The sequence below is a fragment of the Medicago sativa genome, chromosome 4 (genome assembly GCF_051527215.1).
Source record: "Medicago sativa cultivar Bolivia chromosome 4, Bolivia_mono, whole genome shotgun sequence".
Classification (NCBI taxonomy): Eukaryota; Viridiplantae; Streptophyta; class Magnoliopsida; order Fabales; family Fabaceae; genus Medicago; species Medicago sativa.
Window position 1 is genome coordinate 90780025 of NC_140752.1, and position 21053 is coordinate 90801077.

Sequence of the window (21053 nt, forward strand, 5' to 3'; positions counted from 1 at the left end):
GGAAAATGAAAATGACAAAGTTTGTAGAAAATTTATCTATCTTTCAATGAAATTTGAAATCATGCATAAGCATATGTTAGTATAATAGATATATTGTTTGACTAAAAGGGGTGAGAATATCAAATAACCGAATGTATATGTTTTAGAATTATGAGTTGGGCCTTTTTTTTACCGGGTCATGAGTAACATGAAACCAAAATTTGGCCTGAATTCATGTTATAAATAGTTAGAGTATTACTTTTCCCACCCTATGCCTTTCCTAGCGCGCCCTATTTTTTTCCAAAATTACCCTCGGGGATTTCCGGATTATATAATCTGGAATGAATCAGTGCACAGAACTGAAACAGATTTTCATGTCATTGTGGTTTTTATCATTTTTTTTCAATAAATCATTATATATGTTTGTATAAAAGACAATTAACTTAAATATTATTTCAAAAAATGATTATATATATATATATATATCATTATACCAAAAAAGAGTTGAATTTATATCATTACACATTTCACCTAATGATATACATTTCAACTAAACTAATGATATATATCTAATCTATGGCGCCGAAAGATCAATGGGACTATCATCCACTTCAACCTTCACAACAGGAGCAGGTCCAGCACCAACCCTCTCATCGGGATCAAGATTTTCAACAACGTACAATTCTTCATCATCTTCTATGACCTCTACACCCGCCGCCCGACTTAGCTCATTATAATCTGCCATACGACTGACATATCTATCAGGCCATGTGTCTGCATCCTCTCGATGGTATTGTCTCCATAGAGCGGAAGTGGGAGGAATCGGACAACCATCCTTCAATTTCAAGGCCATAAAATGGTTGTCATTCACATATGCCATACATATCAACGGATCGATAGTTGGAGGCGGCGGTGGACCACATAGAGGGAAAAAGGTTTCTGATTTACCAATGGACAACACAACAACCGTTTGGTTGAATTTCTGTGCGATGAGGAACCCCATATCCGGTATTGTCATCCATTTATCCGGTGGTGCAATGCCAATATCGGAGTAGGATAGAGCGTCCAAGACCTCGTTATACCGCCTATCATCATTAATCACCCTCCGATAGCGGTCATTTTCTACACCGATAAGCTCTTTGTAAAGGTTGTACCGGACTCATACGTGATCATCAACAGTCAAGTTACGTAGGACCGCAACTGCTCGGAACCCACAATGGCCGTCACCGGGTACATCCGTAACCTTATGAATAAAGCCATGCATCCAAATTGGGATTTGGTCTTTGTTTGGTATGTGGACCTCAACGGGTGTTGGCTTCTTGGGATTTTTTGGAATTGGCTTAGGAGGAGTAGGAGACATGTTGCTTTTCCGTGCTCTCTTTCTACTTGTCCCTGTTGACCGTGTCTGTGAACCCTGTGTTTCTTGCTCTTGGGAGTCAACAATCTCCCATAGGGAAGGGGACCGCCTTGTCGATCGAATGCTTTGCTTATCTTTCTTTGGAGCTCCTTTGGTGGTGACCTTATTTGGCGGTGGACGCATAGAGGTGGTTTCCGGTAAAACAAATTGCCGGAATTGTTCTTTCAAATGCACTTTCATGTTGTAATCGGCGTCCTTGAACCGCGCCTACAATGTGTAACAAAACAGTCAGAAGAAAACCAGTCAGAACACATGCCATTCTGTTACTACTGGTGTCTTCCGGATTATACAATCTGAAATAGACAAGGTAATCCGGATTGTATAATCCAGAACTTCCTGATACACCCTTTGCATGAGCCTTAAATGCACTTGCATGGGGCGTAAATGCTACTTATCCGGATTACATAATTCAGAATACATCTGTTATGTCCGGATTATGTAATCCGGATTGCACCAGTACAGAATACAGAAACAGAAATCCTGGGCAGAACATAAACTAACACATTGTTGGGAAAAAATACCTGGAGAATATCCCATTATGGCAATAGAGAGATGTCTTCTTTTTTAAGCTTCGGGTCAACCTCGTACTCGAACCCCAACCTCTTCCAGTGGGTGTGAATTTCTTCCAAACGAATGGCAGTGTTGTTCTTGATCTTCAAAGCTAGCATACACGCACACGGTAATCCGTAAGTGATCAAACTCAAACAACCACATCTTGATTTATTCGTACCAATTTCAAGTGCTTTATTGTACTCCACTACGAGATGATGCAAAGCTTCCCTTGAAATGTTCCGGATCAACCTAGACCACAACACCTTGTCTTTGAACCGATGTTCAAGCATGATAATGCTCGTCTGAAACGAAGCATGTATTGCGGTATGTTGCAGCTCTAGCATGGCATGAACGGATTTCCAGTTTGTGCTTAAATCACCCATACTACTACTCATATACTTTTTCAACCGAGCGTGTGCAGATTCAGCTCTGTTTGTTGTAGTATTCCCCATATGAAGGTGTTTGTCAACCCAAAACCTCACAAACTTATCCTTAACCGGATCCAAAATTGTCTTTTCAACATAATCCAAAAACTTGGGAAATTTTGCGCATACAACTTTGAACCGGGTCCAATTATCAATATATGCTTCCTCCGTGTCGGAGTCCACAATATCCATCCATGCAGCCATCACAGTCTTCACAACCGAACCAGGCTTAATCGGTTGCCCATTCTTGCCTTTGAGATCCGTCACTTTGCAATCCACTTTACACTTTGTTCTCACATTTTGTCCAATGTGATATGAGCACAACAAAGTAGTAGCTTTAGGGAAAACCTTTTCCACAGCATTGATCAAAGCATTGTCCCGATCAGTGACAACTACTTTGGGATAGAGATCTTTGGAGTGCAACATCTCACGACACCTCTCAAGAGCCCAATAAACATTGTCTTGCCTCTCAGACATCCTATAGGCAAAAGCAATGGAGAATGTTTTCATGGTAGAGGTGTTACCGACAAACTCAAGCAATGGAAGACGATACTTATTTGTCTTGTATGTGGAATCCAACACAAGCACCGTGGAGAAAGTGTTAAACAACTTGATAGACTCCTGGATGTGCCCAAAAAACATCACTGACTTCATCAGAATCATGATACTTCCTACAATGAAAAACGTAACCATTATCAACCAAAGACTTCAAGAGATGTTGCATGTCATTCCTCGTACCCCTAATGGACCGCCTATATTTGTAAGTAGCATTATAAACGTGTTTGATGGTAGTTGAAGTGGTACGGTTCCTCTTCTTTAAGTTGGTAAGCATTTGCCTCGGAACACATTCATTTGGGTTTAGACGACCGGCGGTTTTATGACCTTTCAACACATCTATCATGTCATGGTTGTGTTTACCATCACCAACTTTGAGGCTCCACTCACCACCAGTCAACAAGTAACCTCTCAGCCTAAATGGACACTCACATTTAACCGAACCAGCTATCTCACGCCGACTCTTTCTCTTGTACTCAGTGTATGTACCTCCCCTTTCACATATCAAAGTAACAAATGCATTTCTTCCGTTGCCACCGTTATCGGATTTACCAATAACAGTGGAAAACCCAAGCTTCCTAGATTTCTCTCGAACCTACTCCAACAAATCATTCTGTGTTGTAAACTTGTGTTTGGTGGTAAAATGTTCTTGCTGGTCAATACAAACAGCAACAACTAGAGGTGGTACAACAGGAGGAATAGGAGGAGGAGCATCCACTACTTTTGGGGGTGGTGGTGGGGGGATTCTCGGATTTGGCATCTCCGGAATCATGCGCATATTCAAGTATAAGAAGCGGGTCCACAACAGGAGGTTCATTCTGAGGTACATCATCATTCGGGGGATCAACAGGAACAACCATGACTGAAAACAGTGCAAAACAGAGTCAGAAAATGAACACAGTTTCTGCACTGCTGGTGTCCGGAAAATGTTATCCGGAATGCATGAATACAGTGCGGATTACATATTCCGGAAAAGTACAGTGAAGATCATACAACGTGATCAAAGCTTAATCGCCTAAAAATCGACTAGGGAAAGGTTTATATACACATTACCTTTGCATTCATACGAAAATGATGATGTTAACACCCCTTGATGGCCAGATTGCTGCTCCAAACCATGATTTCGCCCAAATGGAGTGTTTTTTAGAGGTGTAGGGAGTGTTTTTGATAAAGGTGGTCTGCTTCAGCTAGGTTCTGGAGAACTATATATAACCTAGCTCTCCGGATTACATATTCCGGAAAAAAAACATCTACTTTTTCCCGCTCGTTTCGAATACAGGGCGTGCGGAATATCTTCTCCGGAATACAGCTGTTATGTCCGGATTATGTTATCCGGATTGTATTTCAACTGACCAACCCCAAGTTTCGCAAGTCCTCACGAGACAGGGTGATTTTCAAACGGTCCAGATTATACATTCCGAATATTGTCCGGAATATATTATCCGGATAAAGGGTATTTTGGTCAAAAAAATAGGGCGCGCGAGAAGGCCATAAGGTGGGAAAAGTAATACTCAAATAGTTATGGTTACATCCATATGTTGCATTTTAGATTGCATTGCAAAGTGTTTTCTTTTGTGCCAACTTAAGATGTCTCATTCCAGGAAGTTAGATTTCGATGCATCAAGCAGCAGTGTTGCCACGGGAAAGACTGAGCCAGTGGAAGATGTTGAAGCTGAAAAATCAAAATTGGTAATGCTTGACAATTATCGTGAGCCAGTAGAATTGCCTCCCTTCTTGAATGTGAAGAGAAATTCATGGGAGATAGTTGTCAATGAATCTCATATTCAACCTAATCACAAACTGGTAAGTGATATTTATATAAGTTTCTTGACTATTTTATATTGTATTAAGACATGCATATCGTTTTTAATATGCAGCTGCTTCCTCGCCATCTTACCTATGAAGGTGTTTTGAGTTCTGAGAAGAATATTATGCTCACTCAAATTGATCGAGATCAAGATGCAGTTGATGCATTTAACTGTGAGGTTTTTGCTGAAGAAGGAGAACCTTATAAGAGATACATATCTAGTGGTTGGCATGCATTTGTTAAGGCAAGCCAAGTTGAAGTTGGTGATAGGTTGTCGTTCTCCATTGAGAGTTATGATAAGAATATCTACGTTCGCTTTGTGTATGAAAGTGACATTGACAGAGAATATGATAACTGGAGTAATTAAGTTGTATAATATAGTTTGTTTTAATTGTTAGTATTTTGTAACAATGGTTGAAATCAATTTCTCGTTTATTCAGTTATAAGTATGTATTAGTAGTTAGTAGTTTGTAATTGGCAATGTGTTAATTTATGCAGTTTGAAATTATTCCATTTAATAGTTAATTATACATAATTTAAAAAGGAGTCAGGATCCGTTGACACCAGGTGTCAACGAATTCGTTGACACCAAATCTCAACCGTTCCTTTTTTTAGATCAAAGGCTTAAAATAATTTTAAAGTTAACTCACGGTGGTCTTGAATTTTTATCTCGCAAACATGTTCAATTTTAATCATATAATTTTATTGCTTCTGAAAAAATGATTCTCCTGCACAGATATTATATAACATCTTTATTCTTCTTCTTTGGTCAATTTTTCATATAGATTGCAACAAACAAATTAAGTCAAAGTATGAAACCCTTCATAATTAGGGGAAAGTAGTAAATCCACGGATAGTATTTATAGGATTGGTTAGATCGATGGAATTGTAGATGTGGAAATTGAATTATTGATGAGCTCCCTTCTATTGGTTGAATTTTAGCCATGATTGAATAATTAAAAGCAATTGCAAATTTGATTGTTTGATGTAAAATCAATCAATTTTATTGTTGAGATAATACGTTGTTCTTCAACGAGTTTGGTAAAATAAAAAACCTTTTAAAGTTGAATTGAATTGGTTGTTAGTTTTAGATAAACAAGAAATCATATGTTGTGTGGTTGAGATCAATGAAAAGAGAAATCGTTAGATTGTTGTTCTTTTAGACTTCGTTCTGTTAAAGCAGATCGAGCAGAAAAATGAGGGTGCAGCGTTAAGGAAAGCTCATGTGAGATAAACCATTGGATTAATGGAAATAGACGGTTAAGATTTGGTGTCAACGAATTCGTTAACACCTGGTGTCGACGGATCCTGGCTCTTTAAAAAGATATATATATATATATATATATATATATATATATATATATATATATATATATATATGAGAGATATTTTGACTCCAAGTGTAAGTTCTTTTACTTACTCCAAATCTTGACCTTTAATTCTATTATCAATTAATGGCTTACATTGATTGATAATAAGTGATAAGGTAGGCTTTCATTTTCTTCTCTATTGGAGTTGACATTCTTCATTAAAAAATGGTAAAACAATTAATGACTTTTAATTTAATTGATAGTTTTTTTATTCTCTCCCTTGCTCTTTTTTTTATACGCATAAGGAAAAAAAATTGTAAAAGACTTATCAATAAAACTTGAAAACCCATCCATGGATATTCTTCCCCAAAAAAAAAAAAAAAAAACTTGAAAACCCTATCACAACAAAAGTGCACAAGATGTAAAACTCATATTGGCTATCAGTTAAGAACATTATACCATGTACCCCTACATTTAATCCTTCACCCCAGCAAATTTTTTTAAATGTCAAATTTACCCTTTTTCATTTAACTTCACCCCTCACAACATTTTCTGGAAAACAAGTTGTCATTCATTATTCATTACACCCCTTCAAAAAAAAGTGACCATTCATTCTTCTTCACCAACACAAGAGTTTGCTTTCATTGTACCCCTTGTTTTCCTACATGTATCGTTCCTGTTCATCATGTAGTAACCCTCGTTTTCCTACAAGCCAAGAACAATATTTTGCTAACTGGTTTAAATTGTATTCATTACATGAAAATCTATTAATTTTACTAAATTTAAAATCATTATCGCCCTCACTAAATTAACAGATCTGATGACTTCAAAAAAATTAACAAATCCGGCCACTTTCACATTTCCGGCACGGTAAGAATTGTGTTTTGTTGGGTTTAATATACTGCAAAAGCAGGCTGCCACAACATGCTTGCTGCCATCGCGGCTCCAACTCTTTCTTCTTCCCGTCGCCAAAGACAATTGTTGTCGCTGTCGCAAAGCAAATTGCATCGCTGCAAATTCAAATTCCAATTCTATTATTTTACATGTTTCTCTCTATGGAAAACTTTGATTTGAATATTTTTTGGAAAATTTTGTCGGGTGAATTTTGTGTGGGGTGAAGTTAGATGAGAAAGGGTAAAATTGGTATTTTCAATGATTTGTAGGGGTAAAAGATTAAATGTAGGGGTATGTGGTATAATGTCCATCAGTTAAGCATAGTTTTTTACAATCCTGCTTGTTTTTTACACGTATATTTTTCCATGTATTTCATGTTCTTTTCTCTTACAAACCCACAATCTTTTTATTATTATTATTGAACTACCCACAGAAAAAAATAATTATCTAAAAAAATTAACATATATTTAATTTTTTCTTTTGCAGCCTATGTATTTATTTTTTGCGTATAAAAAAAAAAAGGCAGAAGAATAAAAAAGCAACCAATTAAAAGTCATTAATTGTTTTTCCACTTTAGGATGATGAGTGTTAACTCCAATATAGAAGAAAATTAAAGCTTATTGTATTACTTATTTTTAATCAATCTAAGCCATTAATTAACAATACAATTAAAGGCCAAGATTTGAAGTAAGTAAACAAACTTACTCTTGGAGTCAAAATATCCCCATATATATATATATATAGACACACTTGTGGAGATATCATAATGATAATGATACATTGGTACCTATTGACAAGAGAGTCTCATCTCTCTTTGTGGTTTCACACAATTTAATATTAAAATATTAAAAGTGTGATAATATGAAGTTATTGATAGATGATATAAAATTATTCATCAGTCTCGTTTATAAAATTTATGTTAGGCGTTAAGTTGAAGTGATCAAATACTTATTAGGTACTATTATTAAAATAAAAATAAAAATGAGTGATGTGTCCGCGTGAGATTCATTTAAACACTAAAAATTAAAAATCTCCATTGTAGATACTCGTTGTTTGATTCCACGGTAATATGGATCTAAGGGGGATGTATTGGATTAAGATTCTAAGGGATTTTAAAAGACTTTTTAATTATGAAAAAGTCTTGTGGTATTCAATCAAGACTCTTTGCAATTTAAAAAAAATCTTGTGGTATTCAATCAAGATTCTTTGTCATTTTAAAAAAGTCTTGAGGTATTCAATCAAGACTTTTCATCACTTAAAAAAAGTCTCATGGTATTCAAAATCATTCAAATTTCAAAGGATTGTTTAATAAATAAGATTTTGATGGATTTTGTGGGATTTTCTAGTGAAATTTTAACAAAAAAAAGTCTTTCATGAAGACATAGGATTTCTTGGGATTGTTTTTCTTTAAAAAAATTTATTATCTCTTTCTTATCCCTTTTTCCTTCTCTCTTCTCCCTTCCCTCTCTCCTCTCTTTTCTTCCTCCTCTCTCTCTCCCTTCTCTCTCTGTCTCTCTCTCTTCTCCCTTCTCTCTCTCTCTCTCTCTCTCTCTCTCTCTCTCTCTCTCTCCTCTCTTTTCTCCCTTCTCTCTCTTCTCCCCCCTCTCTCTCTCCCTCTCTCCTCTCTTTTCCCCCTTCTCTCCCTCCTCTCTTTCCCCTGTCTCTATCTCTCATAAAAATAAAATAAAAAATAAGAGTATGTATTCAAAATATTATGATAGAGAGTGTGTTGTAATCATTTCTTTTCAATGAGTCCTTAAAATTCAAAAAATCTTTTGAAATCTCATAAATCCGTAAAATCCTTTAAAATCTTATGATGTAAATCCATTGAAATCCAAATTGAAAATCCTGATTGTCTTTTAAAATCATGAAAGTCATTAAAATCCTACAAAATCTTTTAAAATCTTTGAGACTTTTTTAAGCAAAAATTGTCCTTCAAAATCCTAATCCAATACACCCCCCTAAATGCACGATTAGCAATCTCCACCAAGCATAGCTTCTTTCCCACCGTGACTTTTTAACCTTGATTTTGTAGTTTACAAAACAAATGCATATATATATATATATATATATATATATATATATATATATATATATATATATATATATATATATATAACATATCTAGTGAGAATGACTTCCTTATCTGAGAATATGAGAATGCATTATCAGCCCTTTAGATTAAAATAAAAGACTTAGATTTAAAGTACCAAATTAAACATCACGTGGCCATCACCTTCTTCTTTTCTTCTACAACCCACAATCTCATCTGCGAAATTGTTTTATTGACAATGCCATCTGCAAAATTGTTGGCATGCGTGAATCTAAACAAACAACATCCTCTTCAAAACAACAATTGCATCATTATATTTATTTTTAAGGAGCATCTAACCTTTGGTATTACTTTCTTTCTGGTGTAAGAAATTGGTTCTAATTTTAATTGTAGTTAACCAATTCACGTAATAAATTTGATGTCTAGATTGAAATCTCATGATGATTAACCAAAATTGTATCAACTGATAGATTGACCATCTAAATCAATCCAATAAAAATAATTAATCAAGAGAGAGAGATCTGAAAAGGATTTTTATCGGGTTTCCCACAGCAAACGGGTACAAGAAATTGGGGACGGCGGGTTTTCAACCGCGAATCAGTGGGTGAAAGTGGCAACGGCGGGTTTCCGACCGTGAACCGATGGTTGAAGGTGGCGACGACGAGCTTCAGGTGGTTTGTGGTCAATTTTGGAAGAAGGAGATGAACAGACATAAGAGGGGGACGTTTTTCTCAATTGTGGAGAAGAAAAGAAGAAGGTGATGGTCCACGTAATGCTTATTTTGGTACTTTACATCTAAGCCTTTCATTTTAATCTAAAGGGTTGATAATACATTCTCATATTCTCACATAAGGAAGTTATTCTCACTAGATATGTTATATATATATATATATATATATATATATATATATATATATATATATATGAGTCAGGATCCGTTGACACCAGGTGTCAACGAATTCGTTGACACCAAATCCCAATCATTCATTTAAATTGATCTAAAGGTTCACATTTATTCACTTACAAACTTCACATGATCTCTCGTTCCTTAATTGTACATAACTTATTCTCTCTCGGATATCTTTTATTACCGAAAATCAGTCATCATATCCTTCCTCATCTTTCTCCTATGATGATCACTTCCTCAATCACATCATCTTTCTCCTATGATGATCACTTCCTCAATCACAATTCAGATTCTTTTACATTAATTGTGTGGTGCAGTACAAAAAACTAGTTTATCAATGGATTAAGGAAATTTACGATATGTCATTATTATTGGCACGAGATTCTAGCATTTGATTCAATGAATTAATTAATTAAGTTAATTTTTATTAGTGTGATGGAAATTTGGGATGATCAGGAAAAGGAATCAAGGTGATGGCTGCAAATAAATATAGGTGCTTGATCTTCTTGTTGATTCCATGTTTTGTTGTGAGGGAAACCTTGTTGATAGGATTACGCGTCCAGAATTGGAGAGAAGTAATACCATTATACTATTATTAAGCTACATACATTTGAAAAGGGTGTGACAACGGTGAAAGCTTGAGGAAAATACTCATTGCAGCCTTAGGTAGAAAGATGAAGAAGGATATGGCCACCGTTTTTTCAGCAATAAAAGATACCAGAGAGAGAATAAGTTATGTACAATCAAGCAACGTGAGATCATGTGAAGTTTGTAATTGAATAAACGTGAACCTGTGGATCAATTTAAATGAACGATTGAGATTTGGTGTCAACGAATTCGTTAACACCTGGTGTCAACGGATCCTAACTCTCTCTCTCTCTCTCTATATATATATATATATATATGTGTGTGTGTGTGTGTAATATCAGCAGGTTTTCAATACTGTATAACAGTAGCCAACAATTAATCTTAAATTACATGAGTTGCATCACTTGCAATGTCGCGAGTTCAACTTCCGTTGCTCATGTGAAAGCTTCTTTGATGATTGATATGCAATTATCCCTGTAAACGCTCTTTGATCCTTGAGAGCTACGTTGACCCTTGAGAACCTCTGGAGCTTAACTCACCTAAACTTTTTATTAACAAAAAGAAAATTCCTACAATTTTTTTATAACGAAATTTACCTTATTTTGTTGTGATTACGGTATCAATTAGTGAACTAAATGCCAAATATTTCCATATAGTTGGGAAAATAATATTTTTGGATAATGCTAACAAGTGTTCTTAAGTAACTTTATTTTAGCAAAGAGAAAACTAATTCATTTCATTAATAATTAACACGTACAGATAAGAGGGAACATCGTAAAAAATATAAGGGCTAAGGTATGACAAGGAAGTTTTAGTTATGTTATGAACTATCTTATTTGTTTGTCGCCTGACATATCTCATAGTATAGTCATTGTGAGATGACAATAGATCCTTACATCTAGAAATGATGTCTCCAAACACATTTTGAAGAGTAGACTTGGAGGGCTAAAGGTTTCAACAACGAGCTCATAATCTAACTCAAAAATAACACATTTCATGCCTTGATTAATAGCAAAATTTATAGCCTCAAGTAAACCCAGGGCCTCGACTTATGAAGAAGTAGATTTGTAGAAAGAATACTTCGATAAACCATTCAAGAAAGCCCCTAAGGAGTCTCTGAAATAGATGCCAAAACTCGTAATAGAATTGTTATTAAAGAGCGCACGATCCACATTGCATTTCACCTTGGAAGGAGGGAGTTTAACCCACGAGTCTTCCAAGTGAGTACCCTGACCCGAACGTCTTGCTCTTTGCATATAGTGGCATTCATGGAGAGAATTATGAGTGCGTTGAACAATAGACGAGGGAGGAGTGTCGATGCCTTCCTATAACTTTGTATTTCGACGTTTCCACAAGTTCCTTAAAGTGCCCTTAAGGAACTTAAAAAAAACTTTGTATTAAAAATATCATTTATTTTTAAAAATTTTAAAGAGTTGATTGCACAAATCTATATAATATAAATTTACGACCTGTTTCATGGTCTCTTCTCTTCTTTTCATGACAAGTGTCACCATATTTCAAGGTTTTAAGATTTCTTTCAAATAGCGACATGTGGCGCTCTAATGTTCTTCTATTCTATTTTTTTTTTATGGAAATGTTATAATTCAATGTTTTTTTTTGGAAGAGCAATTATATTGTGTTATTATATGTTATTTTTTTATGGAAATGTTGCAATTCAATGTTTTTTTTTGGAAGATCAATGATATTGTATTATTATATTATTTGTATAATCGTGTAATGTAGTGTTTGGTTATCATATATTTTATAGTTGGTATTAAGGAATGAAATTTTAACGAGATTGTTTTATATAATATGATATTTCAATTATAACATGAAAATATGTGCAGAATAAATAAAAAATATCGTTGAAAAAAAAAGGTTAACCCACACTGATATTTATCCCTGTGCCAAAAATATGAATATTGTTTTATCCCTGCGCCAAGTATAGTGACCGTGATCCACCATATTTTTTATCGTCTGAATGTCAGGTTGATATACATTCAAAGCATATTGTTGGCCCTAATTTTTAATTTGAATAAGAACAATTACTGGTTTTATTTTCGAAGTGTACATTCATTTCTATTCTTGCTTCTTTGGTTTTCAGAGATTCCCATGTAAATTAATTTAAGGAGATAAAGTTAGGATTCATGGAACAAAATATATGCTAATTTTATGCTATTGTTTGGTGTCATTATTCATTTAACATTGAAAGGTCCATTTCTTTTCCAATACTACTTGATCAGTAAGGTGCAGAAGTTACCTTGCACATCCATCCTCTAAGCCAACATTGAGAATGATTCACATCTACCACTGCTTATAATGATTATTTTTTTTTAGAAATATTCATAATGAACTTGTGGACAATTGCCATGTGTAGACATTCAAGGATTTATTAGTAAATCATATGTATACTGGCTACAATAATATGGTGTATACCACTTTCTTATCGTGTTGTGTTGTTGGTGTAAATATTTATTCTTTGAAAAAGCATTTTAAGAATCTCAAGTTCTATATGAAGAAATACAAATATTCAAAAGGACCATAAAAAAAACAAATGATATTAATGTAATAAAAATTTTCTAAATCATTAATCACATTTTAATATTAATGAAGATATTCTCCTTAATGAGAGGGCTGTGTTGCAAGATAGCATATATATATATATATATATATATATATATATATATATATATATATATGCTAATATATTTTGGTGAGGTGATACTCTAATTGCCCACTTTTGGTTTAAAAATAAAAATTATTGAAGACGGTATAAATCCCATTAATATTCTTGATATACTAAATAACATATTCCATTTTTCAAACAATGTATAAAATCACTACCAAAAAAAATCTATTCACTACCAAAAAAAAACAATGTATAAAAAATACAGCCTAGCAAAATCAATGCAAATATTTTGCTACCACAATATAGCCTTTTAAAATTGGTCTTTCAACTATCATTGATAATTTTCGGTAAACCATCACGCATAAACGACCCATGGTTTGGGCAAAATGTATGTTATTTGTATCACATTCATTTTTAGGTGTAATATGGACCTCTAAAAATGATGTGTGGATAAAGAAGTTAGTACAAGAGAGTATGATCCGTTTTGGAACAAGGAATATAGACACTCTTATAGGAAAATATATTGAAATAGTTGGTGCTATGACTAGAAGGAAGATTATTGTACGTGCATATAGGAAATTAAGTGGGTGGATTAAAGGGTGAAAGAATTAGATAGTTCAAGGTTTAAGAATTGGTACACTAACAAAGTTAGATCGAGAAATGAGGTAGACATTATAATGAATACATAATCAAAGAAGGATATTGTATATGTAAAAAGGACATGACATCATATCATATCTATACAATTTATAGTGTAACAGTACGTCTTTAGTGTTACAAGTTAGACAGACAAATAGGGTAGACATTATTGTTGGTGAGGAATGAAAGAAGGATATTATAGATGTGAAAAGGATAGGAGATCATATTCCTAAAAATTGTAGTGGAACAATACATCTTTAATATCATGAAATTAAGTGGGTGGATGAAAGGGCGAAAGAATTAGATAGTTCAAGGTTTAAGAATTGGTACACTAATAAAGTTAGAACGAGAAATGAGGTAGACATCATAGTGAATACGGAATCAAAGAAGGATGTTGTATATGTAAAGAGGATAGGACATCATATCATAGTTATACAATTTATAGTGTAACAATACGTCTTTAGTGTTATAAGTTAGACCGACAAATAGGGTAGACATTATTGTTGACGAGGAATGAAAGAAGGATATTATAGATGTGAAAAGGATAGAAGATCATATCATATTCCTAAAAGTTGTAGTGGAACAATACATCTTTAATATCATTAGTGCTTATGCACCCTGGGCAGGGTTAAAAAAAACTTTAAAAGTAAATTTTGGGATGATTTAGGAGGCTTAATTCTAAATATACCACTAGGAGAAAATATTTTCCGACGAGGGAACCTAAATGTGAATGTAGGGAGTGTTTTGAAGGCTTGAATGGGGGTATGGTCTAAGGGAGATATATGCGGATGGTAAATTCATATACAAGGGTCGGGTGCAATAATCATGAGGCCGAGGTGTACACTAGGTTGCCTTAATCAAAGACCAAACCCAGCAAAGTACCACGACAAAACGTGGTGCTGCCTACACGAGAGTACCCCTGTCTCACAACCTAATGCCCACGAAGATCCACTAAAAAATCGCAGCTGCACTATAACAGGCTGAAATACCTGCAACTAAAAAACAGAAAAGCCAAGCGGACACAATAACAATTATGCACACACAAAAGCTTCCCAGCCAGCGGTTACATCACGTAATAGCAGCGCAGAACTGACACTAACACACCCACAAATAATGGAAACAACATAAGGTTAATGCATGACCTACTGTCAACGCCACAAAACTGTCATATAACTTTCCACTACGTATATCTTGATTAATTTGTTCACATTTTCTGTTCTTTAATTGATTAATTTTTCACGTTATCTAGATTAGTGAGCATTCATGACATCTTTTTGTAGCAGTTTCTATATCTATTTATTTTCGCGTTAATTAAATAATGGCTTGGGAAATCCTTTACAAATAAGCTTATTTTTTTAGTTTGAGTTAAGCTGAAAGAAGCTTTTTTCGATTAAGAATTGAGTCGTAACTTTAATATCATTTTTTCCGTTGCATTGCATATATTCTCTTACTATCATTTTTAGTTTTTATGACAAAGACAGAAGTGAAAATAGACATGTTTCAAGACATAATGATATATTTTTTTTAAGGCCAGAACATGTTGCAATTGTCATTGATGAGAATTAGAACAAATGGTGTGTCATTATGCAACTTTAAAAGGAAAAGTTGCACTTAAAATGCATTAAGAGGTAACATAAAACTTCAAAGTAAAAATATGTCTCCACCGAGATATGCTTTGTTAGTGTTGTCTCCACTGCACTTCTCTTTGCGTACTTCTTTGTTGCTGTTTTTGAAGCAACACAAGTCAGATATTGCTTGGAATTCTGGGATGACGAGTTTAGCATCAGGGTGCAAATGACATGGACGAGGCAATTATAGTAAAGAACAAACCAAGAGTTACTAAATCTACGATACCATTCAGCATTTTCTACATTTTTTAAGCTGATATGTTTAAATATAAAGAATTTCATATAAAGCTAATATTTTTTCTTTCTCTTCAACGTGCACACATATGCATGCAAAGGTGTTAATATTAATTTCGGGACTTTACATTTAATATGCAGATCTGCGTATCAGTGACGATGACTTGAAGAAGCTGTGTTTGATTGAAATTGAAACGCTGCTTCAGGAAAACGGACGGTCTCTTATTGACTTCAAATCTATGCACAGGCCAAATGCAGCAGACATGCCAACTTTCACAAACAAGCTTATCGTTGATGAGCTAAATGACAACAAAGATGAACTGGATAAGACACAAGCTGATGTTGACTAATGAACAAAGATGTGTGCATGACAAGATCATGGAGTCTGTTGGTTCTGACGACGGTGGTTTCTTTTTCTTATATGGTTACGGTGGTACTGGAAAAACCTTTATATGGAAAACATTGTCGGATGCTGTTAGATCGAAGGGGTTAATTGTATTGAATGATGCATCCAGCGTTATAACGGCTCCTCTATTACCAGGTGGAAGAATCGCACACTCGACGCTGACAGTCGCTATTGAGATTATTGAGGCATCATCGCTTACGATGGAAAAGGATAGTACTAGGGCCGACCTGGTGTGTGCTGCAAAGTTGATAATTTGGGATGAGACTCCAATGATGCACCGATGGTGCTTTGAGGCAGTTGATCGATAAATGCGTGATGTCCAAGAATGATCCCCTAAACGAGTTTAAACCTTTTGGTGGAATGACAGTAGTTTTAGGTGGTGATTTCAGGCAGATATTGTCTGTTGTCCGAAAAGGAACGAGGCAGGATATTGTTGATGCCTCAATCAATTCATCAAAGATATGGGCTAATTGTAATTTGTTGAGGCTTACTGTTAATATGAGATTGGGTTCATCTTTGGTACCCGAAGAGCATGCAGAGCAGGAAGAAATTCCTAATTTTGGCAGGTGGATGCTCTCAACTGGAGACGACAACGACGCTTCGGATGAGAATGGTGAAATGAAGGTAGAAATTCTTGAATATTTGCTCATATCGGACACAACGAATCCGTTGATGTCACTTATAGACTTTGTGCATCCCGATTTGAATGATAACCTTGGTGACCCGCTATTTTTCCAAGAAAGGGGAATACTCGCACCAACGCTTGATTTAGTTGAGCATGTTAACGAATATATGATGTCGCTGATTCCAGGTGAAGAGAAAGAGTATTTAAGCTATGATTCTGTTTGTCGATCGTGTGAAAATTATGATGTCCAAAGCGAGTATTTCACAACAGAATTTCTTAATGGTATTAAGAGTTCTGGAATTCCATATCACCGGTTGAAACTAAGGGTGGGATGTCCGGCTATGCTGATGAGAAACATCGATCAAACCAATGGACTGTGTAATGGTACGAGGCTGGCAGTTACACATCTAGGGAAGAGCACGGTAGTTGCTACTGTAATTACAGGAGAAAGGGCAGGTACCAGGGTATTCATTCCTAGGATGAATCTTATTCCGAGTGATCCATGACTACCCTTCAAATTCAGGCGCATGCAATTTTCATTGACGCTTTGTTTTGTAATGACAATAAATAAAAGTCAGGGTCAATCTTTATCTCGAGTGGGAGTTTATCTTCCTAAGCCCGTGTTCACGCATGGACAACTCTATGTCGCTGTCTCTCCAGTTACTTCTAGAAAAGGTCCGAAGCTGCTCATCTTGGATGAAGATAATAATGTTTGCAAGGGAACCAAAAATGTTGTGTATCGTGAAGTTTTTCAAAAAGTATGATCATTGACTATGTTTTAGAATTGTTGTTGCTATAATTTAAAAAACTAAAGTTACGTATTGTTTGGAAGTCCTTTTTCTTTTTTAATTTCTTTGTAAGGCGTATTGGTAGACATGGCAACAAACTCCGCCCCCGCAAGACCCGGCCGCCCCCGCCCCGAATTTAACGGGGAAAAGCCGATTTAACCGGGTGCGGGTACGGGTGTGGGGGAAATTTGGAGTTTTAGTACGGGGCGGGTGCGGGGTATGCTTACCCCCGCCCCGCACCCACCCCCGCCCCGTACCCGTTTTTGAAAACTTTCTTTCTTAAATTTTATAATCTTTTTTCCATAAGCACCAACCTATTTTAATATATTATTACTCTTTAGAAACATATTTATTATAATTATTTTGCTCTTTTGAAAAAAAGTTTATTAGATAAATAATTATTAATATAATTATTGTGTTTTTGTTGCTATGAAAAAATGAAAAAATATGCATGTTTTAAATATTTTATAAAAAATAAAGTTTTCGCGGGTGGGGGTGGGGGCGGAGCCGGGAGTTGAGGGCGGGGTTGGGTGTTCAATTTTTACCCTGAAATGGTTTGGGGACGGAGGCGAGGGCGAGTGCGGGTGCATGGAAGCGGGGGCGGGGACGGGGATACTCAAACCCACCCCCGGTCCGCCCCGTTGCCATGTCTACGTATTGGTCATTACAGGACATGCAATTTCTATATAAGCAGATCCTCCCGCCATTGACTGTTAATTGATGCACTTTTCAGGTATAACAGTACGCGGAACTTTTTTTTTACATCGTTGTTACTCCAAAATACAAATTTACATTAGACCATTGGTTTTGTAAAAAATAAAAACAAATAACAATCGACGTTTCTGTAGCCCAAACTATATTTATACACACCCATAAAAAATTTAACGTTTGCATTCACAGGCTAGGGGTATACATCTGACACTGACTATTATATAAAAAAAATACAATCTTTTTAGTTTTTATGATTAATAAAATATATTATGTCAACAAATAATAATATACAGTACGTCGGCGTATTTTTGCATAAATATTACATATGCTAAGTTTAACAATGAATACATCTTATACTACAAATAATTAGTATAAGTATAAATCCAAATACTTTAATCGTTATGTGCAATGTTTAGATATTTCAAAATATATACAAAATTAACAACATTAAGATGATATTTTTTCCATATCAAATTTAAATTATAACCACATTCATAATTTTAAGATAACATAATATAAAATCTATACATTTGATCAAAAAAGTTTTTTATTTCCCGTGCTTGGCACGGGTTACTATACTAGTTTCAAGACATTTATACTATACTTAATTCTTTAACAAATGTCTTCAAGACTCTTATAAGTTATTACCAATTGTAAATTTTTTTTTTTTACAAATTGTAAAATAATATTATAAATTTGTTATTTAATGAAAGATCTTTTCAATTTTCCGTACAATATTAATTATCTTTTACCAATTATATATTGTTTTTTTTTTAAGAATTGCACTTTATAATTATTATTATTACTTGCATTATTTCCAATTTAATATTTTTTCATCATGTATTTATGTTCGGATGAATACATTAATATTTGATGACGACGTTTTAGTAAAAATATTTTTCGTCCTCTTATACATACACCCACACACACATTTTTTTTAATCTTTGCGAAATATTCGAAATGACTTCATTATATATCATTATATATATATATATATATATATATATATATATATATATATATATAGAGAGAGAGAGAGAGAGAGAGAGAGAGAGAGAGAACATCGATGCTATTTCTCGCGAAGTTTTTTATCACAAACTCCTCGCGAACTGTTGTGGAACCAATCACATCTCATGTTGACCGGAAAAAACGGGATAGTGATGTAATGAAATTTCAATTGTATAGTGGTAAAAAATTTTCGGGATGTTCTCGCTATATTGTTTCTTGCTGGTTTAAGCATTTTCCGTATAGAATTGTGATTTGGAAACATTGATTATGGGCGTGTAACATCCCAGACTGCTTACAGGATTGCCGACTAACCCCACAAACCAACACGAATCTTTTCAGCATGCTTTGTCCTCACTCACATGCTTACCGGGAAACTTCCCGGTAGGTCACCCATCCTAGTACTACTCCAAGCCAAGCACGCTTAACTGTGGAGTTCCTATGGATTGAGCTCCCGAAAAGAAGATGCATCTTGTTGATATGGGTAGTACCTAACAATTCTTATAAGCCTTCCTTCAACCATGTAGTCCCATACCTACACGGCCTCCGGATCCCTCTCAATCCGATGTGTTTCGGTTCCTACTATTGTCGTGGGGGTCCCTTGCGGCTTAAACCGTTCCCCTTAGGTCGGGAACCTTTCGTATCCACCTAGCGGGATATCGAAAGCCACGACGTGGGTGTTACATGCCCACCAGCTTCCGCCTGGTTCGTCCCCGAACCACACCGTACTGGGAGAGGTCTGCTCTGATACCAAGTGTAACATCCCAGATTGCTTACAGGATTGCCGACTAACCCCACAAACCAACACGAATCTTTTCAGCATGCTTTGTCCTCACTCACATGCTTACCGGGAAACTTCCCGGTAGGTCACCCATCCTAGTACTACTCCAAGCCAAGCACGCTTAACTGTGGAGTTCCTATGGATTGAGCTCCCGAAAAGAAGATGCATCTTGTTGATATGGGCAGTACCTAACAATTCTTATAAGCCTTCCTTCAACCATGTAGTCCCATACCTACACGGCCTCCGGATCCCTCTCATTCCGATGTGTTTCGGTTCCTACTATTGTCGTGGGGGTCCCTTGCGGCTTAAACCGTTCCCCTTAGGTCGGGAACCTTTCGTATCCACCTAGCGGGATATCGAAAGCCACGACGTGGGTGTTACAGGGCGTGTGGTAATTATAGTAATTTGAGAGAATTAATTGAAAATTCAATATAAGTACCTTTTTAACTTTCTTTCATAGAAAAAAAGTACCTTTTTAACTTATCAGCTTGAGGAGTTTTTTATGGGACAGAGGAAACAATAGAAGTGATATATATATATATATATATATATAGAGAGAGAGAGAGAGAGAGAGAGAGAGAGAGAGAGTGAGAGAGAGAGAGAGAGAGAACAGCAATGCTATTTCTCGCGAAGTTTTTTTTATCACAAACTCCTCGCGAACTGTTGTGGAACCAATCACATCTCATGTTGACCGGAAAAAACGGGATAGTGATGTAATGAAATTTCAATTGTATAGTGGTAAAATGCTTTAGGGATGTTCTCGCTATATTGTTTCTTGCTGGTTTAAGCATTTTCCGTATATAGAATTGTGATTTGGAAACATTGATTATGGGCGTGTGGTAATTATAGTAATTTGAGAGAATTAATTGAAAATTCAATATAAGTATCTTTTTAACTTATCAGCTTGAGGAGTTTTTTATGGGACAGAGGAAACAATAGAAATAGAAGTGATATATATATATATATATATATATATATATATATATATATATATATATATAAAATTGTGATTTGCAAACATTGATTATGGGCGTGTGGTAACTATAGTAATTTGAGAGAATTAATTCAAAATTCAATATAAACTAGTATAGTGACCCGTGCCAAGCACGGGGAAATAATT

General features: G+C 35.2%; 1 protein-coding gene and 1 pseudogene across 1 annotated transcript; one reads left to right on the forward strand and one right to left on the reverse strand.

The window, feature by feature from the left end:
* Positions 1–553: 553 nt before the first annotated feature.
* Positions 554–3806, reverse strand: LOC146933643 (uncharacterized; annotated as a pseudogene).
* A 709-nt stretch (positions 3807–4515) lies between these two features.
* On the forward strand, positions 4516–5102 carry LOC146933644 (uncharacterized). The gene is made up of 2 exons (XM_085708402.1): positions 4516–4731; positions 4806–5102. The coding sequence occupies exons 1-2, from the start codon at positions 4516–4518 to the stop codon at positions 5100–5102; spliced, it is 513 nt and encodes a 170-aa protein (XP_085564528.1).
* Positions 5103–21053: the final 15951 nt, after the last annotated feature.

What these genes read in the sequence shown, in the direction of transcription:
- LOC146933644 (XM_085708402.1), top strand. Translation starts at nt 4,516, where the DNA reads ATGTCTCATTCCAGGAAGTTAGATTTCGATGCATCAAGCAGCAGTGTT. An exon ending in TTCAACCTAATCACAAACTG is followed by an intron (nt 4,732 to 4,805) that starts GTAAGTGATATT and finishes TTTAATATGCAG; the next exon opens with CTGCTTCCTCGCCATCTTAC.